Source organism: Excalfactoria chinensis, chromosome 9, assembly GCF_039878825.1.
Source record: "Excalfactoria chinensis isolate bCotChi1 chromosome 9, bCotChi1.hap2, whole genome shotgun sequence".
NCBI lineage: Eukaryota > Metazoa > Chordata > Aves > Galliformes > Phasianidae > Excalfactoria > Excalfactoria chinensis.
Window position 1 is genome coordinate 1,382,625 of NC_092833.1, and position 21,258 is coordinate 1,403,882.

A 21,258-nucleotide genomic window follows, 5' to 3' on the forward strand; every position below is an offset into this window, starting at 1 on the left:
TTCCACTGTATTAGACTTGATTTTTGCAGTGTGAATAAGAGCCAGCAAATTCCCTGCAAAGCAGTATTTCAGTGCTTGGCTGAGAAACTGCTTCAGTGTTTTAATTTAAACTCAGTGTTACACACTAATAATATATATGATCAGTGACTGCCTGGTGGAGCAACGAGCCCAGGAATGCATGGGAGAAGAAACAACTTTTGATTTGGTTTTGAGTAAGAAGCTCAGAATGTTTCTGCAGAGGGAATCTGAATCAAAGATGATAATGTTGTGAGGGTTAACAGCCACCCACGAGGAAGAGGGGTAAAAGAAAAAAACCTGCTGCTGTTGCCCTTAATTTCAAAAGGCAGAGCAAATAAAAATGAGATTGTTAAATACAAGTTAAAAATGGACAGCTGAATTTATGGGTTGCATGTGGGCTATTTGAGAACATTGTATTGAAAGTTCAGAACAAATGCTTACATACGTCTATCAAAGGCACTTAAAGTGCCAAAGAAAGTTGGCGTGGCTTAACAGTAGGATAATGGGCGTAGTTAAAAGCAAGAATTAGTCCTTAAAAAGCTGATTGCATGCGAGTGAGAAGACAAGGATAATAAATCCAGACAAGCTGAACCTAAAAATACAATAAAGTCAACCAAAAAAGATGTTTCTCCAACTTGCCACAGGCACAAAACAGTTCTTTTTTCAGTCTTGCCAGCAGCAAGAAGCCAGCCAGAGAAATCTGTCCGGCTGGTAGGTGATCAGGTTACAAAAGGATTTTTCAGGGAAGGTAAAGCCATAAGAGAAAACAAAGCTGTATGGTCGCTGACTGTGATGGCTGTGTCAGAACACTGCTTCCTGGGGGACTTGCTGGAGAGTGAATCGCTGTGGGGAGCTTTGAAGACAAAGTTCAAATAGCAACTTACTATCATTCATTTTTTTTGCTAGCACCAGAGAATAGTCTTTGAAAGACTCTGGAGGAAGTTGAGGGGGAGTAGCTAGACTGTGAGCTATGGCTTTTGAGTCTGTGCAGAAACAACATGTGCTGGAACTCTGTAGCTAGAAGTCAACAAGTGTTGGAGTAACATAAGAGGGGAAAAAACCACATCAGCTACAGGTCTTTGTTGATCACAGTAAGCCTGATATTTTCTATTGAGTATTAGTTTCTGTTAGGAAACAGGTGAGGGGAAAAAAGAAATACATTAGTAGGTACCTCTGTGGTTATGGTTAAAAAAACCCTACTTCTTACCTGTCTTGTCCTAGAAGAAAGAGGGAGCCCTGCTTCACAAACATGACATCCCTGAGGGCATCAGCAAATATGTCCAGGAAATCCTACAGGAAAAGCTAGCGCTGCTAACTCAGTGCTTGGTAGCAGTCCCAAGTGCAAATGTTAATTATTCTGCAGGAGAGGCTGTTCCAGCTGTCTTTGACAGTATTTTGTCCTGTGGATAACACAGGAAACATCCTACTATGCTTTAAATTGAACACTGTGTGAGGGTGTGGGCCTTCCATTGCTAAGAAAATACATCATAGGGCTTGTGGGAAGAGAAGGACGATCAGTGAAAAATGGCAAGGCAGCTTAACGTTTTGTTCTGCAAAAGAGAGGTGGATAAATTGGTGTATAATTGGTGTAGGGTGAGATGTTGACACCAAGAAGTAAAGACACGCTTCTTTGGAATATAATGGTTTTGCTGTTTCTGGCATGGGAGGATGTCTTTTGCAATAAGTGTTTTGTCAATTTTGTATCTCTGATTTTTCAAAGATGGGGAAAGCAAACCAAAAAAATAGACTGTCTGCACGAAAATAAGGAAAAAGTCATTCGCTGTCAAAGGACAGAAGTGCTGAGGTTTTTTAGTTACTCAAAGTTCAATCTGGAAAATCTTCTGTATTTAACTTTAATAGATGAATTTTGAATTGAATGCAGTAGCACACAATCATGTTTATGTCCAATTTTGTTTTTAAAACAGCATTAGTGACAGCAGTAGCTCGCAAGGTTTATCCCAGCCTTCCACACAGACGACACAGTACTTGAGAGCTGATACACCCAACAATGCAACACCAGTAACCAGTAAGTGTTAATCTAATTACAGACCAATCTAATCCACAGACTGCCTTGGACATTGCTGGAGTATATGGGTCTCACTTCTTCTTTATTAAGGAAGACAGAAAAGCAGGAATAGTCTCCTGGCTCTGTAACTTTCTCTTCAGAGTTACATGATGTATGGTTTTATCCACCCTTGTCATTCATATTCAAGATTGAGATCTACATATGGTCTGGAATGCTGGAGTCATCTCAGGAGTGTGATACTGTAACAAGAGTGAAAGGGTGAAGTGACAGTGCTTTATGTGCTTTCTAATAGATCAGTCTGGGAACTGTTACTAAGCTACATTCTGTGTTAATTCTGTAATTCTTGAAGGTATTTGTTATCTGCAGAGCGTATTTACTCCTGCAATTACTGTTCATCAGCTTTAGTGGCAGGATATCTTGTACAGTGTAATGCTATTAAAGGGACCTTTCCTACGTTCAGGGTTTGAAGACAATAACGTGATTCCCTGGCAATTCAGTCTCATTGAAGGCTGGACTGACTGTGAGCATTTGCCTTTTCCCTTGTGCTGGCACTTAGGCAGCTAGACTGCTAACCAGATAGGGAGCGGAGCCAGCCAAACACTGATTTTCTTCTGTAGTGGTTTGTTATTTGGTTGGCTTGGATCTCTGAATTGGTGCGCAGACTAGTGAAATGAACACCACTAGTTTTGGTGCTTAAGGTGGGGTATGGATCTATGTGGCTGGATGTTGAAAGAAAGCAGGACTTAGCCCAGACAGAATTGGCTCAAAGTACTGCTAAAGCCTGCTCCAAAAGATCTAAAGTAAGGTAAGAGTGTATGTTAAAAAGTGAGGGAATAATAGGGGGAGCCTGGCAGGGGAATGAACACTCTCTTTGTTAATCTCAATTAGTTGTTTTTCTGAATAGAGTAGGAATTGCCAAGCTTTTCAAGCGTCTCCTTTTGTCATCTGCTGCCAATGATTCTTTATTCTGTAACACAAAAGTTTTTTTGTATTAATAACCCGAAGAGACTTTTTCAGCAATCTAATAAGTAGAAATATCAGTGTCTATCCTTTATACAGTGCAATATTTGTCCTCTAGAACTAGCTAAATAATGATTAATGACTTTTTCTTTTAAACAAGCTGTAAGACCCAAAAATCTCTTCTGTTTTCTCCTGGCTGCACTCAGCACTGATGGTAACCATCCCAGTCAACAGTGGAGCACTGCATGAGTATTGTAACTACCGTTCAGCCTCAGTGTCCGTCCCAGTTTCCTCCCCAGGTGTGGGAGCAGGTGTTTACCAAGAGTGGAACTCCTGCAGCTTTGGGAAAGTCTTGGCTTTCTTCTAAATTGAATTAATATCTCCTGAAACAAAAGAGATTTTTCTCATCTGAGTTCATCTGTTTTGGAAACATCTGCCTGGAAACTTTATATGGTAGAAGCATTAAGACAAATACATCTATTAAAAACTTATTTTCCCCAGAGTTTGGAAGAGGCCATAGCGTGCAAATAATTTTTAAGCTGGTTTTCCTGGTTACTGTCCCACCTTTTCACCCACTAGCCTTTTTGCGTACCACTTCTTATCCCAAAGCACAGTGTGGTGTTGATGTGCTGCCAGCCTTTTTAGCTTGGCTCTCTAAGCAGTGTCATCTAGTTAGTGTGATCCCTGGATATTTGTTAAAGAGCCTCTTGCCAAAGACTTGTCATTCAGGTGTCCCTGTCCTTAGTGGCAATCAAGCTGTTTACTGAGATGAGCATGGAAGCAGCTGTACTTCAATGGCACTCATTTAACTTGCTGTGCTCAGTCTGTATTGTTCCACAATGCCTTTTTTGGGGACGAGGGCTGCATACCACCAGTAACATGGGGAACAGTGCAACTGAGCATAAGAAGAAAAAAGTTTGGATGCAGAAAATAAAGAGGAAAGAACACTATTAGGCCTATCGCAATCGTATTAACCTTGTTTTCAGTGACCCTTAATATTTATCATATAAGTGACTCTCAAACTTTCTCTAGTAATTCAAGGTCTTGCTACAAAAACACTCAGGCCTTTTTGGGTATGTTGGTGTATCTAGCTAGATGTGTCTCATGCCCAGAAGAGGGCACTGATGATTCTGGTTGTGCTCCTGATGCAGTACCGGGTAAGGCGTTTTCCTGATTCCAGCAAGTCTGCAGCAGTTTCTAACCTCAGTCTTTATTTCCCTGTTGAGAGGGAAGCGCAGTGTCATGTTAATCCGCTTCACTATGTGAGAAGGAGCTTCATTTAGTTGGTGTTAATAATGAGTCTCAGTTGTAGAACATTATATATATGTGTGTGTGATTACTAGGTTTGGCTTCTCTTGTGCATTTTTTTGTTGTTGTTTAATATACTATACATAATCTTCCTAAGTACACACTGCTTGCATGTCTTTGTACCTGTAGGTGGTGCTGAGGTGAAGCAATATACTTGTGGTCTTATTATAAGGGTATTTATATTGGTTTGTTTGGCTCTGCTGGCTCCTCAGGTTATCCTACGTTACGGATAGAGAAGAATGATCTTAAAAGTGTCACTCTAATGGAAGCAAAAGCTAAAGTGAAGGATATAGCCATCTCCAGGGAGAGGATAACTCTAAAAGATGTGCTCCAAGAAGGTATTTACAGCGCTTGGGATGCTTATTGGTTACAATATGGTGTTATATATACATATATATATGTATGTAGTATTCTTTTTGCAAGATTTTTCTGAAATTAATCATGCGTGATGTTGGTGATCTTTATAACTTTTGTGGAAGTAAAGAATGATGGATGATGTTTGCATTTAGGGTGCGGGGGAGGTGTGGGGAAGCGGCTTCTAAAATGTATTAGAACATGGGAGCGACTAATTATGCAAAGTAAATAATTGTCTGTGTTAATAATCTGGTCGTTTAAAAAGAAAAATAAATGAAAGGGTGAGATGGCTAAGGAGTGAGGTAATCAGCTGAGGCTGTAAGTGGTTAAGTAATTCAACTGCAAAGTTATTGCAGGCGAACTTCACTTAAGAGGGGGGGAAAGTGCCTCTGTCATCTAAACTCAGCCAGTCTCCATTTAATAGCTAACATGGAAATCTTTACAGATGCAGAATTGACAGTTCTGCTATGAAAAAGTCAGACTACAGTTTCTTTTGTCGCTTAATTTTCATTTCAGAAGTGTTCACTTACAACATAATAATTGTTTTTACTTGATATTGAATTTAGAACATAGACTTACATCTAGATTTTCCTCACTAATGATTAGTACTATAACTTTAAGTCTGCATCCCCATAGCCAGAATAAGAAACCAAATTCCCAAAGCTAGAGATTTAAGGTGGTTATCCTTTAGAGGCAGAACTGCTAAATGTTTTACATACCCATCTGAAAAACAACGAGAGGTTGCCAAACATTCTGATTTAATGTATGGGTTTAATCTTTAAGCTGATAGCTTTGTTCTTCAGTCCAGTGGCTATGCAGAAATCTTCTTACACGTGGAAGATGTGTTTTGGATCATAGAATTGCAGAATGGTTTTGATTGGAAGGAGCCCTACAGTTCCAAACCCTTGCCATGGGCAGGGGTGCTGCCCACCACATTGTGTTGCCTAGGGCCCCCACCAACCAGGCCTTGAACAGGTTGAGGGATGTGGCTGCAATGAGATCTTCACAGAGCATTCTCTTCTCCAAGCTGAATGCCCCTAGCTCTCTCAACCTTTCTTCATGGGAGTGGTGCATTCAGCTTTCTGATCATCCTCATGGCCTTCCTCTGGATCTGTTCCTATGGTCTGCATCCTTCCTTTAGAGGTCATCTAGCTCAGCTCCCCTGCAATGAACAGGGACACCTTCAGCTATATCAGCTTGCTCAGAGCCCCATTCAGCTTGACCCTGAATGTCTTCAAGGCTGGGACATCCACTACCTCTTTAGGCAACTTGTTTCAGTGCCTCATCACCCTTATAAAAAAATAAAAAATTCTCCTTATGTCCATATTAAACCTCCTTTCCCCCCCCCCCCCTTTTTTTTTTTTTTCTTTAACCCCATGTACTTTTCAGAAGGCCTGTGCTCCATTCTTACATCTCCCACCTTGTACTGGTTGCAGAAATTGCTACGATGCAGATGCAGATCTTGTGCTTGGATTTACTGAAACTAATGAGGTTCACCTGGGCCCACTGCTCAGCCTGTCTGGGTCTCTCTGAATGGTGTCCCATCCCTCAGGCACACTGACCACATCATGCTGCTTGGCATCATCCACATACTGCTAAGGATGCTCTCGATCCCACTGTTGATGACACTGATGGAGATGTTAAAGAGCACCACTCCCAGTGTTGACTCCTAAGGGACACCACTTGTCCCTGATCTCCATCCAAACACTGAGCCATTGTCCACCACTCTCTGGGCATGATCTTGTAACCAGTCTCTTGTACATCAAACAGTCTATCCATCAATCCATATCTTTCCAGTTCAGAGAGAAGGATGTTATGGGGACTGTGTCAAAGGTGTTATAGAAGTCCAGATAGATGATGTCAGTGGATCTTTACGTGTCCACAGATACAGTTATGCAATCATAAAAAGTGACAAGGTTGGTCAGGTAAGATCTATCCCTGTTGAGGCCATGCTGGTTGTTCTGTATCATCTCCTTCTCTTGTATATGTCTTAGCAAAGCTTCCAGGAGTGTCTGTTTCATGACCTTCTCTGACACAGAGGTGAGACTAAGGGGTCTTTAGTTCCCTGAGTCATCCTTTCTACCCTTCTTAAAAATGGGTGCTGTATTGCCTTTTTCCTGTGTCTGAGGTTGCTCCAAACGAATTGCAGCACCTTGTTTGGCCTTGTTCAACCTCATTACGTTCCTGTGGTCCAAATGTTCAAGCCCATCCAGATCCCTTTGGATGGCATCCCATCCTTCTGTTGTATCATCTGCATCACTCATCTTGGTGTCATCAGCAAACTTGCTGAGAGTGCGTTCAGTCCCATTATCCAGGAGGTCATTGATAAAGGTGTTGAAGGCTGTTCTTGTTTATCCTCTCTTGCCCGTGGCTGTAATGTTCAGATCCATCTGATGACTGCAAATGGGATCATAGCTATCTCACGGAGTTTACATGCAATCTCATGGTAGGTGATAAAAAAAAGTATTGCACTCATCCTGCTAAGTACCGAGGAATCAGATAAGAGATGAACTTTATGCTGGGATATGTACAGCTGTTCAGTATAGTTCTTTTTCTTGGAATAATTTTGTTAAAATATGTTAGTGGAAAAATTTTGAAGACTGGGGTTGAAAAAGAAAGCCAGAAAACAAAGTGAAACCAAAATAACCTTTGAAGAAAGAGTATCACATTTTGATAATGTGATAACTGTATTCACAAACTACCATGTAAGCTTTCGGTCCTTGCTATGTATCGCTCTGAATCCAACTCCTGTTGATGGAGGGGTGGTTATGTGTTGTCAGTACTCTTGTTGATTCACCGGGGCATTCAAGGCTTAAGCTTTACCTTCCATTACTTGTAACTTTCTGCTGTGGCAGATACATTTTAAGGTAGTGGGGTTTTAATGGGCATTTAATTCTGTTAGCTTTGTCAGTGTGTTTTAAGCACATCATGCTTACTGATCTTATGTTCTCTTTGTAGGCACATTTGGGCGCATTTTCCACGGAATTCTAATAGAGGAAAAAGATCCCAGTAAAGAAAAACAAGTTTTTGTGAAAACTGTTAAAGGTACGTTTACCTGAAGAGCTCCATTTTGTCCAGTTGTTTGGTCTGTGTTGCATGCTGAGTGTATCAAATCTGTCTTTAAAGGCAATTAAGCAAAAGCCTTTTGAAACATACTAAAGAGAACTACTTAAAAATCAAGCATCCTCAGTTAAAGAAAATTCTGCTTCTTTCCAGTATCTGGTGGAGTTTTCCTATTTTCAGCTCTTCTGTTTTTCCCTACCAGACAGTTTGGGGTTTCATTTTATTTCATGTAGCTGGCAAAAGTTTTATCCCGTGTTATGTGAGCCTGGTGTTCCTCTTGTGTTCTACAAAGCTCTAAAAGTTGCTGCTTCATTCACCAGTTACCTTAACTTGTGATCCCTTTTGCTGCGTTGTTTGGTTCTCTGCACTGATGCAGAATCAACAGACACAGGAGTAATCCTGTAACATCTAAAACTGTTGTGATCTCAGGCACTTTGACATCTGTATGCTTACTTGATAGCATAGAAATAAGACAACATCTGCAAAAACATGTCTTAGTTGAGCTGCTTCCCAGCACTGCTTTTCTGAGCATGAGCTTTCCAGTCTGCTCTTAAAGAAACATTTTTCCCTTGAAATAGCTTAGATACAGTCTGTCTTTGATGCAGTCCATGTCCTTCTTTCTCCTGATGTTTTGCTTTGTGCTGAAAGATTTGCTAGCTGCAGTTCCATATTGCACGATAGTCTTTACAGAGCAATGGCATTTGTATAATTGTTGTTACTAGAGAATTTCTTAGCTTTAATAAGTATAAACTCATTCTCTGCGTAGATAATAGATTCTGTTGATAATTGTCTGTGAAGTAATACGGGCTTGGGCAGCAAGAACGTTGCTAGGAGAATAACTAATAAACATCCCCTCTTCTCCTTACAGGAGTGTATTTGTAGAGCCAATATTAAGCATTTTCCTCTTTGCCTTGGCTATGATGGCTGCATGTGCAGCTGGGTCATGTACTAAGTTAGGAATTTGATCTGCTTGGAAAAAAATAGAGCGTGAAAATGCTCTTAACCTGAATTTTCCTTGATCTACTTTGTCCTGTGGCCACACACGCTCTCCTATTTTGGCACAAACACAGAGTAGGGTCAAACTGCAGAAGAGAAAATGAGTGTAAGAACTTCTGCACTAGCACAAGTATTTCTGTTGCTGGAGGCAAAAAAAAAAAGGTCATGGAAAATAAGGGAAAAAAGTCTTTCTAGTTAAGTTACCCCAGAAAAGCATACACTGTATGTTATTTTTTTTTTCCCCCACAGTGTGCTCTGATGTTGGTAGAGTCCAATGATAATCTCAGTTGCAAAAAAATAAACAACAATTAATGAAGGGGTTCAGACTTTCTGAGAAGTGGGAACTGAAACTTTTTCAACAGGTGTTATACGGGGTAGAAAGAGTAAATGATCCAATAGCCTTCCTGGGAGAAAAGATCTCTTTCTTATCAGGATCAGAGCTTAAGGCATTGCATTGACCAGCCTATTGTTAGAGTAGTTGCTGCAGCTTTAAATCTGGAATTGCTAATAGAAGAAACCCTTTGGAAGGACAGTACCTGGACAGGTCAAAAAGAATCAGTACGTTTGTTTCCAAACTAGAATTTCTCTCATTTATTTTCTCTAAGAACAAGCTTCCAGTAATAAAGTAGAAAAGATTTTATTAATGGGGCTAGGCTGCTGTCTACAATATTCTTACAATATTCTCCATGAGAAACAATTTCTAAGATGAATAGAGCTTTGTCTTCTCATTTATATACTGAATTAGTTGATGCTGTCAGCAAGAAAAGGCTTAAAAATTGCCTTACTGATACATCTAATGCCTGTACAGGAGCATTAGAAACAATTAGACTGTCTAATATACAGGAAAACCTTTACTGTATTTAAGCTTTGGCTAGAGACGTTCTTAGTTGGTGTAGCTGTCAACTGTGTCACTGGATATATATCCTGTCAGCCCCAGTATACCAGTGTACTGGCACACAAGTGGTTTTGTGACTGGGTGTTACCAATAGAAGCCATATTAAACATAGCAACTTACAATGCAAAGTGAGAAAACTGTAGTGAGTAAGTGATTATCCTCCAAATATGTCCAAGAATGTCTTACAAACAGTACTCTGGTGTCTGGAAGGCCTCTTTGAGCCACGGGCAGCTCATGTGTTGGCTTTTAAAAGACCTCTGTTGTACTAAGGGGATCATTAAATTGCTGTCAAGACTGTTGCTTCTAGTTCCTTTTGAGAGACATCAGAGAATTTGTTACTGAGACTGAACTCTTTATCATCTTGGGACTTTTGTCCAAGCAATTAATGAAGCCACCAAAGTGCTCTTGGACCAATTCAGTGATTTCTTATTGCGTACATGGCTTGTAAGGTGGTAGGACTGCAATTTGGAAACACTTCTTTTGTTATAGCTGTTGTAAGGATACAGAGTGAAGGTAAAGTTAATCCTTGAGTGCTAGAAGTTCATTCAAGATCCCTTAGAAAATGTTTTTTCTCTCATCTAACTGTAGTATGTTCCAAAGTAAAGTTGTAACATGCCCAAGATAGTGACAGACCTTCTACCTGCATGTTCATGAAATACAGTAATTTATGTCCTTTTTTATTTTTCTTTTCCTGATGGTATATCATCTATCTTTTGAGAGCATGTCTGGGTACATGAATCCTTCCTTATGCAGAATGCTCTGTGCCAAAAAGAAAAAAGCTTAAGAGGAACAACAGCAAAAAAAAGAGAGGTATCGGTTGGCAAAATTAGAAGCGACTTTCTGGAAGCTTTAATAACTTTGGGAGTATGAAGGCTGCACCGCCCAGGGAAAAAGGTGTCTTTTTTTATATGCCTTCTCTAGATCCTTCACGTAGGTCATGCAGTTTTCTACTTACAGTTTGGAGTTTCACTGTGTGTTTTAATTTCCTAGTCGTCATTATGAAAGCTTCAGCTTTTTTCACATTCAGACTTATTTTGGGATAATTTGCTTCCCTTTCTTTTTTCTTTCTATAATTGACTTTAATGAAGATAAAGGATGTACGTCATTATCAGTAAGAACAAGGATATATGTCTGTACTATTTTTGGGGTGTCAGAATCCATGGATCAACATGACTTGAATGGGTTCTTTGTGAGGAACGTGAGAGACATAACTACCATCTATCTGACTTCTCACTCTGTTTCTTGCCTTGCAATAGAATTGTTTTACGTAGTAGTAATGCTTCAGTTTCTTTTCTGATGGATGTTTTCCAACCACTCTAAACTTTAGGAAGTGTCTTGGGTGGGCTGTTTATCAGTGCTGGAATTACGTTTCTTGCCTGTAATTGTCAGATCTCTTGTGCTTTTACAGTGATATGAAATAGACTCTTTAGAGTTTTGTTCCTCAGAAAAGAAGGAACACTGTTACGCATTTTTGACTTAAGGAATACATTGTTTAATGGCGCTTTTCCTGCAAAGGAGAAAAATCTTTGGAGAACAAATGGAATTGTATTATTCCAGGAATACATGAGGTGAATTTGAGCTATACAGAACCCTGACTCATATTCTGGCCAAGGTACATTTTTAATAAAAACAACCGATCTTGCTGTTGAAGATAACCTGCCTACTTCCATTTCATTTTCTAACCACTTGACATTTTTCTTCTGTACAAGAGTGGAATTTTTGAAAACAATCCACCCATGAAAAGCCCTGGAAACAAAGACATGGTGTAGGTGAAGATTAACTCTTAGGACTCCTCTTTTCACTAACTTTAACAAAACTTTTAGTTTAGTTCACGTCATCAGAGGTTGCTAAAGGACTCTTCTCAGCAGCACTGGCTAATGATAGCATTACACTGTTAGTTAGTTGGCTTTTGTTTTTATTTCTTGTCAATCTAGCTCAAAGGGGCTGCTCAAAGAACACCCCACATACTCAGCATAGGTCATAGTGGAAGCTTTGGAGGAGCTTAGTGAATTCACCTGCTACATCTCAGGACCACAGCTGCCTTCAGAGCATTTGTACTATGCAAGGCTTCTCTAGTATGAATTAAAACAGAACGTCAGTGCAAGCCTGTGCTGTGTTGCAGGCATGAGGAAACCCAGTGGATGTTAAACTGTATGTTGAAGTCATGCTGACTGAACTGTCCATAGCTTACAGATCTTTTTCTGCTCTTATTCACTTGATGTCCGTTTTGGCCTGTCTGTGACCTGTGTACAAGTTGGTGATCTTAGGGGCTTCTTCATTACCCTTAGGAAATTTGAGAAAGTTTCTGAGAACGTAGACCGTGCAAAGTGGGACAACAAAAGGTAGAGTTGGATGAGATGTATGTTTAATAAGCTTTGCATTAATAAATTGAAGGATTTCTTATTTCCGTTACGCATACTGTGTACCACAACCTTGAGCACACACAGTGGTTCCCAAGGTGCCATTTTTAAACTGCATTTTCTTTACATTTATAAACAGTTCACTGTTAAAATTTGCAAGGTCATGCCATAAACACGTTAAACACACACACACACACACAAACACCTTCTTAAAATAACAGGTATTTGACCTCCTAAAATCAGAGTGCAGGATCCTATATCTTCAGAAGAAAATATTATAACAAAAAGGTTAAGAAAAATTCTGCTTGTATTCTGGGTTTTCTTTTTTTTTCATAAAGGAAGGATGCTTGAATTTAAAGAAAAATAGCAAATTCCTGTAATTTTATATAAAAATGCACAGTGTCAATTTAGGCTCAGTTCATTAGAAAGTATGCTGAGAAACCTTATCTACGAAGATCTACACTTAAAAAAGAGTAGTAGGAGATGCCTGAAGTTCTACTTCGATTTCATAATTTAAATATCTGCTATTTTATGCTTCTACAGGGGAGAAAAACTCACATTCCAGCGTCTGCCCTCCTTTTTATATTCAGTTAAAACCATTACTTGTATTTCAGTTTTGTTACCTGCTGCCCTCAGCAGTAACTGAACTCATTAGACACTGAAACATAAATCAGTTCTCTTACTTCTCCTGTTCTATTTCATGTTTATTTTTACTTTCACATTTATTTGCAGTAGATCACTGAGCAAAGAGCCATCAATTTGTTGCTGTTTGCTGCAACTCTAAGTTCCTCTCTTGTTAATAGGAAAAAAAAACCATCATCCCCAAATCATGCTTGTCTGCTTTTTTATGTGGCTTAAAATGTCTGTTTTGATATTGTTGTCAAGAGACGTGTTCATCAGAAGCCTGGATTTCCTGGCTGCAGTGATTTGTGCGGATACGACTTATAGCAGTGCTGACAGAAACTGCCCATAGCAGGCTGTAGAGAGGCTCTGGAATAACTTGCTTGAATTTTGAAACCTTTGGCTGTGTTGCCTTTAAGATTCTGCTTTATTTTCTTGCTCTTTAAAGTAATCTATTTTAATGACCAAGCTACGATTTAAAGCCTGAAGTCATAATACAGCGTTTGCTAATTTGTGATTCTGGAAGATCTGACCTATAATGTTGTTCTTGTAAGTCATCCAGCTAATCAGATAACCACTGCAGTATTCAAGTAATTGCTGCTTTTTCATCTCTGGTAGGTAATTTGAGGTGTGGAACGACTCTTTCCTGATGTACTACCACCCAGTGAATGTAGGGTATGATGCTCAGCAATTGATAGAGTGCCTGGTCTCGTAATGAGCAAGTTAGTGCAATTTTGTGTCATCTCAGAGCTCCTCTTGAACACGTCAGGTGTTTTTGTGAGTGTCACGGTGGTTCACATGACTTAAGAGTGCTGGTAAATGAGGATTTAAAACACAGTAGATGAACTTCTGTAAGTGGGTAATGGTTGCTCTCTGGCCTTGAACCAGGAAGGGCCTCAGCAGATCCAAGTAACACTTGCCAGAGATTAGCCTCATAGATAGCAGTGGTAATGCTAAGAGCCCCATTGTGCCTGGCTATCTACAAATAACATAATATAATGAGATAAACTTGCAGCCGTATCAAAGCTTCCAGAAATCCAAGCCTGTTCTTGCTCTGTGCCCCAAGGTAGACTGTCAGAATCATTGTCGTGTAACAGGGAGGGTAAAAGCATCTTCCTACATCTGTCTTGAAGTTTGCAGTCTTGCTGTTAAGCACCTTCCAAAAATTGAGCCCTCTTGGTCTTAACTCAAGTTCTGCATTGCTCCTGGCTCTTAAATCTGTGCTCTAATTCATGTCTTCTCACAGTTTTGCTCTTCAATTACTCAGCTATTGGTGTGTAACAGCTTGGAGGAGAATAGATGATGATTTGTCAGGGTTGAGCAGCAGCAATTCAACTAGGCAGGTTGCAGCTGCATGAACTGCTGAGTACTGAGGTATTTCTAATCCCAAGTAGCAGTAACATCCCAAAGGATAGTTTAGCTTTTCTAAGGCTTTGAAGTGCAGCAAGGGAAGTTTCCCTTCCTTTTCTCCAGCTCTCCTCCTGTTTGGTTCTGTGTGTGGCTGTGTTCAGGTCAAGTCACCTTGCAGATCCCATGCAGGAAGAAAACAAGCCGCAAAAGCCTGAGGGCGTTCTTGTGCATTTGATGAGATTGTTCCACAGGTCTTGTTTTGTGTGGCTACGCAAACAGTAAAGTACTAAAATATGCCTGCTTACATGTAATGCGTATGTATTTGAGGGATGCTTTCAGTAGAGTTTGGCCTAGGCAGGAAAAGGAGATCTGTGGAATTTGCCTTAGCAAATTTGCACCTCACTTAGCTGGAATCGTTAGGTCAGGGCTGTCATCGATGCTGCCCTGGCACTGCATGTTTCCCATATCAGAGCCAGAATTGCTCTGATTGTCTGAATTGCTTGTGTGGCTTTTCAGTCTGGGGTGGTCAAACTCCCCAGGCAATCAGTACCTCTACAGCTAAATGTTTTATTAGCGCGTTCACCTTTGTAATCTATGTAGACCTGTCTGCTGGATGTTCTGAAGTGGTGTAATCTAATAAGAGTTTAAATGCACTTTGTGTTGTGTAACCCAAGAAAATGGCCATAAAACTGATTTTCATTGCTATACGGACTGTTGGAATAGCATTACTTTGATTTTTTTCTATTTTTGACCCCTTTTGACTGAACCACTGAAAGAACTGTTCAAAGTGATGATTTATGTTCTGTTTTGAATTATATCTAATGAAGCCACAATAATAAAACTGTGTGGTTCTTCTATATTGGCATGGATCTAAGTTAGTGAAGGATTCGTGTTCTACTGCTATTGTTTGTTCTTTGTGTGTTGGTTTGGTTGGTGTTGTGGAAGTTTTTTTCCATACAGAAAACAAGGAAATAGTATTGATAAGAAAACACAATGCTGATTCTGGGACTGTTCCACGAGATAAGATTTAGATTTCCATATGTACTTGAACTGGAGTCAGTCATCTTTTGGGTGCTCAGCAGCCCTAGCGTAGTTTCTCTGAGCTGAAAAACACCAATGAAGCCTAGTAGTGACCTGCTGAATAACACCCTGGTGATAGAAAGGGAAAGGCATCAATAGGACAGCATTGCCTGTAACAGCATTAGCGTGAAGAGGTGAATAGGTGTGTTGTCTGAACCAGATTAACTTGTTCTGTAGATTTTTTTCCAAGCCAGTTTTAAGTAATCTCCGATTTAGCTCTTGAAATTATTACATGGTAGATCTTGCAATTAAAAGTAAACCAGTTAAGCAAGCACTGAGCCATAGAACATATGAGCATGTTCATCAACCTAAACTCACACCTATTAATCACTTTCAACCCTTCATTATACACTCAGTTGAAGAGGCTATGTTCTTTTTAAGTGAGTGGTTCATGCATTTAAAATGAAAGCTTTATCCAAGTAGCCTGCTGCCAGTTCCTCCAGATTCTTGTAATGCGCCTTTATTTTTAGTTCTTCTTGTCCATTATAATGCCTGGATGGTTCAGCCATTCAAGCCTATATAACCTCATTGTAATGTGCATCTTGCTTTTTTTCTCAGTTGTTTACAAACCTTGGACAGAAGTCTGTCTTCTTCATATGAAATTCGTCACACATAAAACACCAATTTCAGTTGAGTCCTGTTGCTGTGCAGTAGGTAGGGCCTTCTCTTTGTCACACCGTTGAGGGGTTTCAGACCAGAGATACTGAAGGAGTGCTTCTAGGAAGGCATGCCTTCTTTTTATTTCCTCCCGAGCTAAGACAATGAAAAGGCTTTGTCGTAGTCTTGCCTCAAGATACCCTTTCTTTCCCTGGCTTAGGCAAAGTATCCCAATCCAGTTGATATTTTGCAGCTTACATGTTGCACAATTTCTCTTCTGATGAGCCCTTCCTAGGTTCATCAGGAGGGCTGTGTTGTGCCCAAAGCTGCACTTCCAACAGATCTGGAAAGTTGGTTTTTTTTTATTGCAGTTAGAGTCCATCTAGTAGGTTGCCATCCTCTTGACAGGGAGGCCACACTCTCCTTAGACCTTGTGCTTTCTTTTTCTACCTTGTGCTCATCTATGCTGCCTGCATGCACCATTTGTCCTCATTCAGACAAGAGTCGCATTGTTCTTTGCAGGGTTACAGTTCAATTAGGAAAGGGTCCAGTGAGGTGTTAGAGCTGGTTGTGAGGAAGGAGGTAAGACCAAAAAGGGTAGATGAGTTCCTTCTTCCCTCTCTTCCTCTCTATTCTCTTTCTCAGGACTTCAGGACTGTAAAATGTTGGTTTGACTCATCTGAGATATGTAAATTCATCCTAATGTGGCAGAGAGCTGACTGGCTTTCACTGGGCTTTCTCCTGTGCCAGCTTGCTGCCTGGGCACACAAATGCTAGTTCTAACATGAAGGAGGGACAGAAGAGTGCACCCAGATATAGGGGGGGTGGGTTTGTGAGAGCCCTGATTTGCATTGCTTTAGGTTTCCCTGCTGCTCCTTGCCAGCAGAAAAGAAAAGTAGACCCCAGGATGTTTGTGGGAAGGGGGATGCAGTCAGTGCTGCTGTCTAGTTGATGTTCTGGTTGTTGGAGTTATGAGAGATGTTTGGGTTCCAACTGGCAGCAGTGATTTTTTGTTGTTGTTGTTGTTCTTTTGAAAGGTCTAGAAGAGAACTGCAAACATTTCTAAGGTTACCAAGAGTCAAGTGTTTCAAGTAGAGAGAGCACTGAGTGAATGACTCTAGGAATAAATGGTCTCCATCCGTGTGGATGGAAGTAAACTGCAGAAGCCCATGTTGTGATTCAGTAGCAAATTGGTGTCTCGTGTGCTTTTGTGAAGTGCCTGTTGTGTTCCCCCCCTTTCAGCAGTGTAGGCCCTGGGTGCAGGATTTTGCTTATGCTGCCAGTGCAGGCATTTGATGCGTGCCCAAAAGCTGTCAGGAAGCAGCAAGAGTACATTCTGTCAGCACCTGGAGTGTTTTTTTCCTTTTCAGCTTCACCCCATTTGTTTAAGCAGAAATATGCCCTAGAACTTGGCTTGCTTATGTGGGTTTTTAAACTCCACTTTAAAAAAAAGAAGTAAGTAAACAAAATGTGTTAGTGCACAAATGACCTTAGCTGACTTATAAATCTGGACCACATTTCAGATAATAGATTGGTTTGTTTCCAAAGCTACATCTGTGGTTCTTATTTTTTGTCTTTCATTAGATCAAGCCTCAGAGGTGCAGGTGACAATGATGCTGACTGAAAGTTGCAAACTCAGAGGACTTCATCACAGGTAAGCCAAGCTGTGTCCGGAAGTCAAACTGCATCTGTGTGAGCTGACAGTACCTGTTTTTAAAGCTGTATTGGTTTGGTGTGCCAGGCTGAGCCATGACGTGTGGTTAGGTATTCCTTTCGTTTTCAGTTACTGCAGAAATGTAGTGGCTCTCACTGCTCTTTTTGCACAGGCTGGCTGCTAAATGTGATGTATCAATGATAAAGAGGAGAGTAAGTATACATGCAGGTTGATTTTGCTAATTCTGGCTTGTATTATTTGTAATTTTCTACACGGCTCAGTAGGCTGAAATTGGCCTTGAAGAATTTTTATGCTGGCAAGGATGCAGGACAGAAGAAACCCTCATTCACCATCAGGTCTCGTGGCTAGTAGTAGTTTGTGAAGGAAGTGAAAGTAGTTAAAAGAGAACTGTTAATGCTACACTGGATTTAGAAGCTGCTTCTCTAGGAATTATTATAGTTAAGACCTTGCCTAAAAGACAGAATTGTATTAAAAGGAGTAGCAGCGTCTCAGGGAAACATATTTTAAGATGAAAACAAGGTGAAATAACCCCTCTCCCATCATTCAAAATTGACTGTTATCCTTTTACAAGTAAACATCCTCAAATGTCCCACCTTGGTAAACATCCTGCAGAAAAGTTGTTATCATCTCTTACTGAAGATGAAGCTAAATGGGTATATAGAGTTTATGGATGTAATGCCTGACTATCAGACTTATGGAAATGTGGAATTTCCAAGTTCCAAACAACAACAGAACTCACTAAAAACTTCCAACTATGCTTTCACTAGAAAATGCAGTTTCTTAAAAATGTTTCATGGGAATTTTAAACCATATAAAGTTTGTTTCAAGTTTCTGTGGGGTTTTTTTATGTTGACACTACAGGAAGGTAAACAGTTTATAAACAGTGCAGGGGGAGGTTATGCAATCTGGAAGGAGGAGAGGAAATACCCTGATAGAACTGAATTATTTCAGCGTTAATGGTACGCCCCTAAACCTCCTGCCACTGCCGCCACAATAACGCCTTCTGCTTTTTTTTTCCCCTCTTAAATCCTCCTCAGTATCTCCTCAGCTACTTGGAGTCTTTGTGCGCTGCAATGTGTAACACAAAGCTAATGCTTTCACTTGATGTTGAATTACTTTCAGTTAGTGTGTTTAGGTATTTTGGTCAAATTACAACTTCGTAAAACAAGAGATTTCTGTCCCTGCCTTCCAGGAATCTGCTGCCTATCACTCATGTTTGTATAGAAGAAGGAGAGAAACCAATGGTGCTGCTGCCGTATATGAACTGGGGGAACCTTAAACTATTCTTGCGACAGTGCAAGCTGGTAGAGGCCAACAATCCTCAGGTAAGCTCTGAAATCTGTCACTTCCTGCCTATTCAGCTTTTACTCAGAAGCCCCGGTTTGTCATCTGTATGTGTACCTTAAAAGGAGTAGCTGCACTATTCATCCTGTCCTGTGACAATGAGAGAACTGACAAGCAGGTCCTTAGGATGTAGTAATTTTGATTCATACAAGGAAAACATTCTTGGCTGCCTTTATCATCTCTGTTGAGAGGCCGTACAGCTAAGTTAAACTCTCAGTCAGGATAGCAGCTGGTATATATTGGTACATCTAAAAAAGCAGAAGAAATGATATATGATAGTGGATTCAAGTTATAGTACACGGGGAAAAGTTGTACAGAAAGAAGTCAGATTAAATGAAATGCTTTTGCAGAGTAGACGATCTCTTAGTGCGTGGTAGTTTGTTGTTTTGTAATAAGCATAAAGCAGTTCTGTTAAATATATGACGTGCTGCTGTAGATTTGCTTTACAGTAAAACTGTATTTATTTACCTTGATGATGGAATTGGTTTCTGAGAATTGGTTTGTTTTCCTGCTGTTGGTGCTCTTCAGGTTTTATAACTCTTTACTGTGTTTTCCATAGAACTTCACGTGTTTCACAAGAAGTGAAAAGGAATAAAATTCTTAGATGAGCATAAAGTTTTAAATATGCCCTTAGAGCAAAAATGGTGTTAACAAATAGGAGAAAGCTGGAAGGAAATCTGACAAATATTCGGCCATGGATTTGTCTGTATTTTAAAACCATCCTTCTTGCTGGGATTGCCTCATCTTTCCTTCTCTTCAGCTTCACCTTGGTTTGTCACTTGTCTTCAAATTAAATTCAAAATGAATTCTGGTTTGCTGAGGTCAGCATTTGCCCATCATGTGCCAAATTTGAAACTCTCAGGGTTACCTACCTCTGTTAATTTACAAAGTCAATAAACTATGATAAGCTTCTAGGATCTTCCAACATTGATTTGTCTGCTTTGCTACTTGATCTGGGTTATAAATCTCTATTCAGCACACCAATATCATTTTCGAAGAATTCAGAAATGGCATTTGTAATCTGTGTTACATCAAATAGGAGTTGCCTCTCAGTGGTATCACCATGCTTCCTACTGTACCAAAGACTGGAATGTTTGATGTTGTACTTATTTGAAGGTGAACATTAATGGAAGTACCAAAACCAAACTTTTGAGTTCTCTGAGATAATACATTGTTCTTATTAAAAAGCTGTTAACAATAATATGCCGGCTTAATTTAGCTTAGTGTTTGCTTTATTTTGTTCCCCAGTCTTGCACCTGTTGTATCTACCTACACACTGAAGCTTCAGATATACTGTAGAAATGGAAGAGAGAAACCAGGATATAGATGTAAGGCAAGAGTTTTATGTATCTGTGACACTGGTTTCCAAACAACAGGAAGTGAGAGTGTGGTGAGCAGGTACAAGCGACTGTTTTTTGCCTGCATTCATTGCCAATCCAAGGGAAAGCTACGTAGCAGTGAGAAAACTGTGCAAATGCAAATACCTGCCCCTGCCATGTCAACTAGGAAAAAAAGGCTAAAAAGTTAGAATAAGGAATCTCCATAAGTTTTCAGAAGATGGTAGTGTATTTTCAGCTGCTAGAAAATCACCGGCTACTAAAGGTTAAGAGAGAGGGAAGGGCCGATAGGCTACAAATGAAAAATTAGCCTGTTCTATATTGATTGTTGTTCTGTACTCTTGCAGGCAATTTCCCAGCAGGATCTTGTACATATGGCTATCCAGATTGCCTGTGGAATGAGTTATTTGGCCAGACGGGAGGTCATTCACAAAGACCTTGCTGCTAGAAACTGTGTGTAAGTACCAAACAAGACAGAGTCATTGTGCAAACAGTGTTATGTCAATAACTGAGGCTAAGATGGATTTCCTTTAACCAACCTGATCTCTGCTTCAAAACCAGTACCACCTTTTTTCCCCCCTTATGTTTTGTGTAAGTGGCTCCTTTAGTGTAATTTTCTTCTAGGTGTATGGTGGAACAGAATGCTTGGTTTTTAAGAGTGCAGAACATTCTATTCTGAAAGATTTGTATTAGATTTTGATTTCCCTTATTTTTTGCAAATGCTCACCTAACCTAAGTGTCTTCCTTTAAGCTTCGATGGTAACTTGCAGCTTCTTTGGCAATTTGCTAATGGACGGATTTTGCACCATGACAGAGGAAGCAGAAGAACCTACCCTGTAGCCATCCCTTGTGCTTTTGAATTGATGACACTGAGCCCATTTAGCAAAATCCTTTATGGCTCTTGCAGTGTGTAAGGATGCTCCGTTTGATAGAGTTTCTTGAAGGTTCTTTTTATCTGTTCTTGTTGCTTTTTCTCTGTGGTGAATGAATTAAAGAAGTAATACCACCAAAGGCAAAGATCACAAGCAGTGCTCCAGGGAAGCTGCCTTGCGACAGCCTCTTATTTCAATGCAGCAAATGAATTTACTTGTGCCCTTCCTGGGCAAAGTTGAGCATTCTGACAACTTTACTCCCTGCCCTTATAGGGCAAAGTTCAGCTTTGTTTTAGTTGCCATATGTGTGATCCTGAATGATGTCAATATAATTCAACTCATAGTACATCTGGCACTCCTTCTCCATGGCAAATGCAGGCAGGAACTGAGCTACTGACCTGT

General features: G+C 40.1%; 1 protein-coding gene across 2 annotated transcripts in view; it reads left to right on the plus strand.

Moving 5' to 3' along the window:
• The window catches only part of RYK (receptor like tyrosine kinase), a 49,943-nt gene that overhangs the window by 21,903 nt on the left and 6,782 nt on the right, over positions 1–21,258 (plus strand). Inside the window, exons 7-12 of one of the 2 annotated variants that reach the window (XM_072344906.1) lie at positions 1,944–2,044; positions 4,525–4,650; positions 7,625–7,711; positions 17,213–17,282; positions 18,496–18,628; positions 20,332–20,441. In XM_072344906.1, coding sequence (XP_072201007.1) covers positions 1,944–2,044; positions 4,525–4,650; positions 7,625–7,711; positions 17,213–17,282; positions 18,496–18,628; positions 20,332–20,441 — 627 coding nt within the window. Of the gene's footprint in view, positions 1–1,943; positions 2,045–4,515; positions 4,651–7,624; positions 7,712–17,212; positions 17,283–18,495; positions 18,629–20,331; positions 20,442–21,258 lie in introns of both variants that reach the window. The other variant, XM_072344905.1, reaches the window with a different exon arrangement.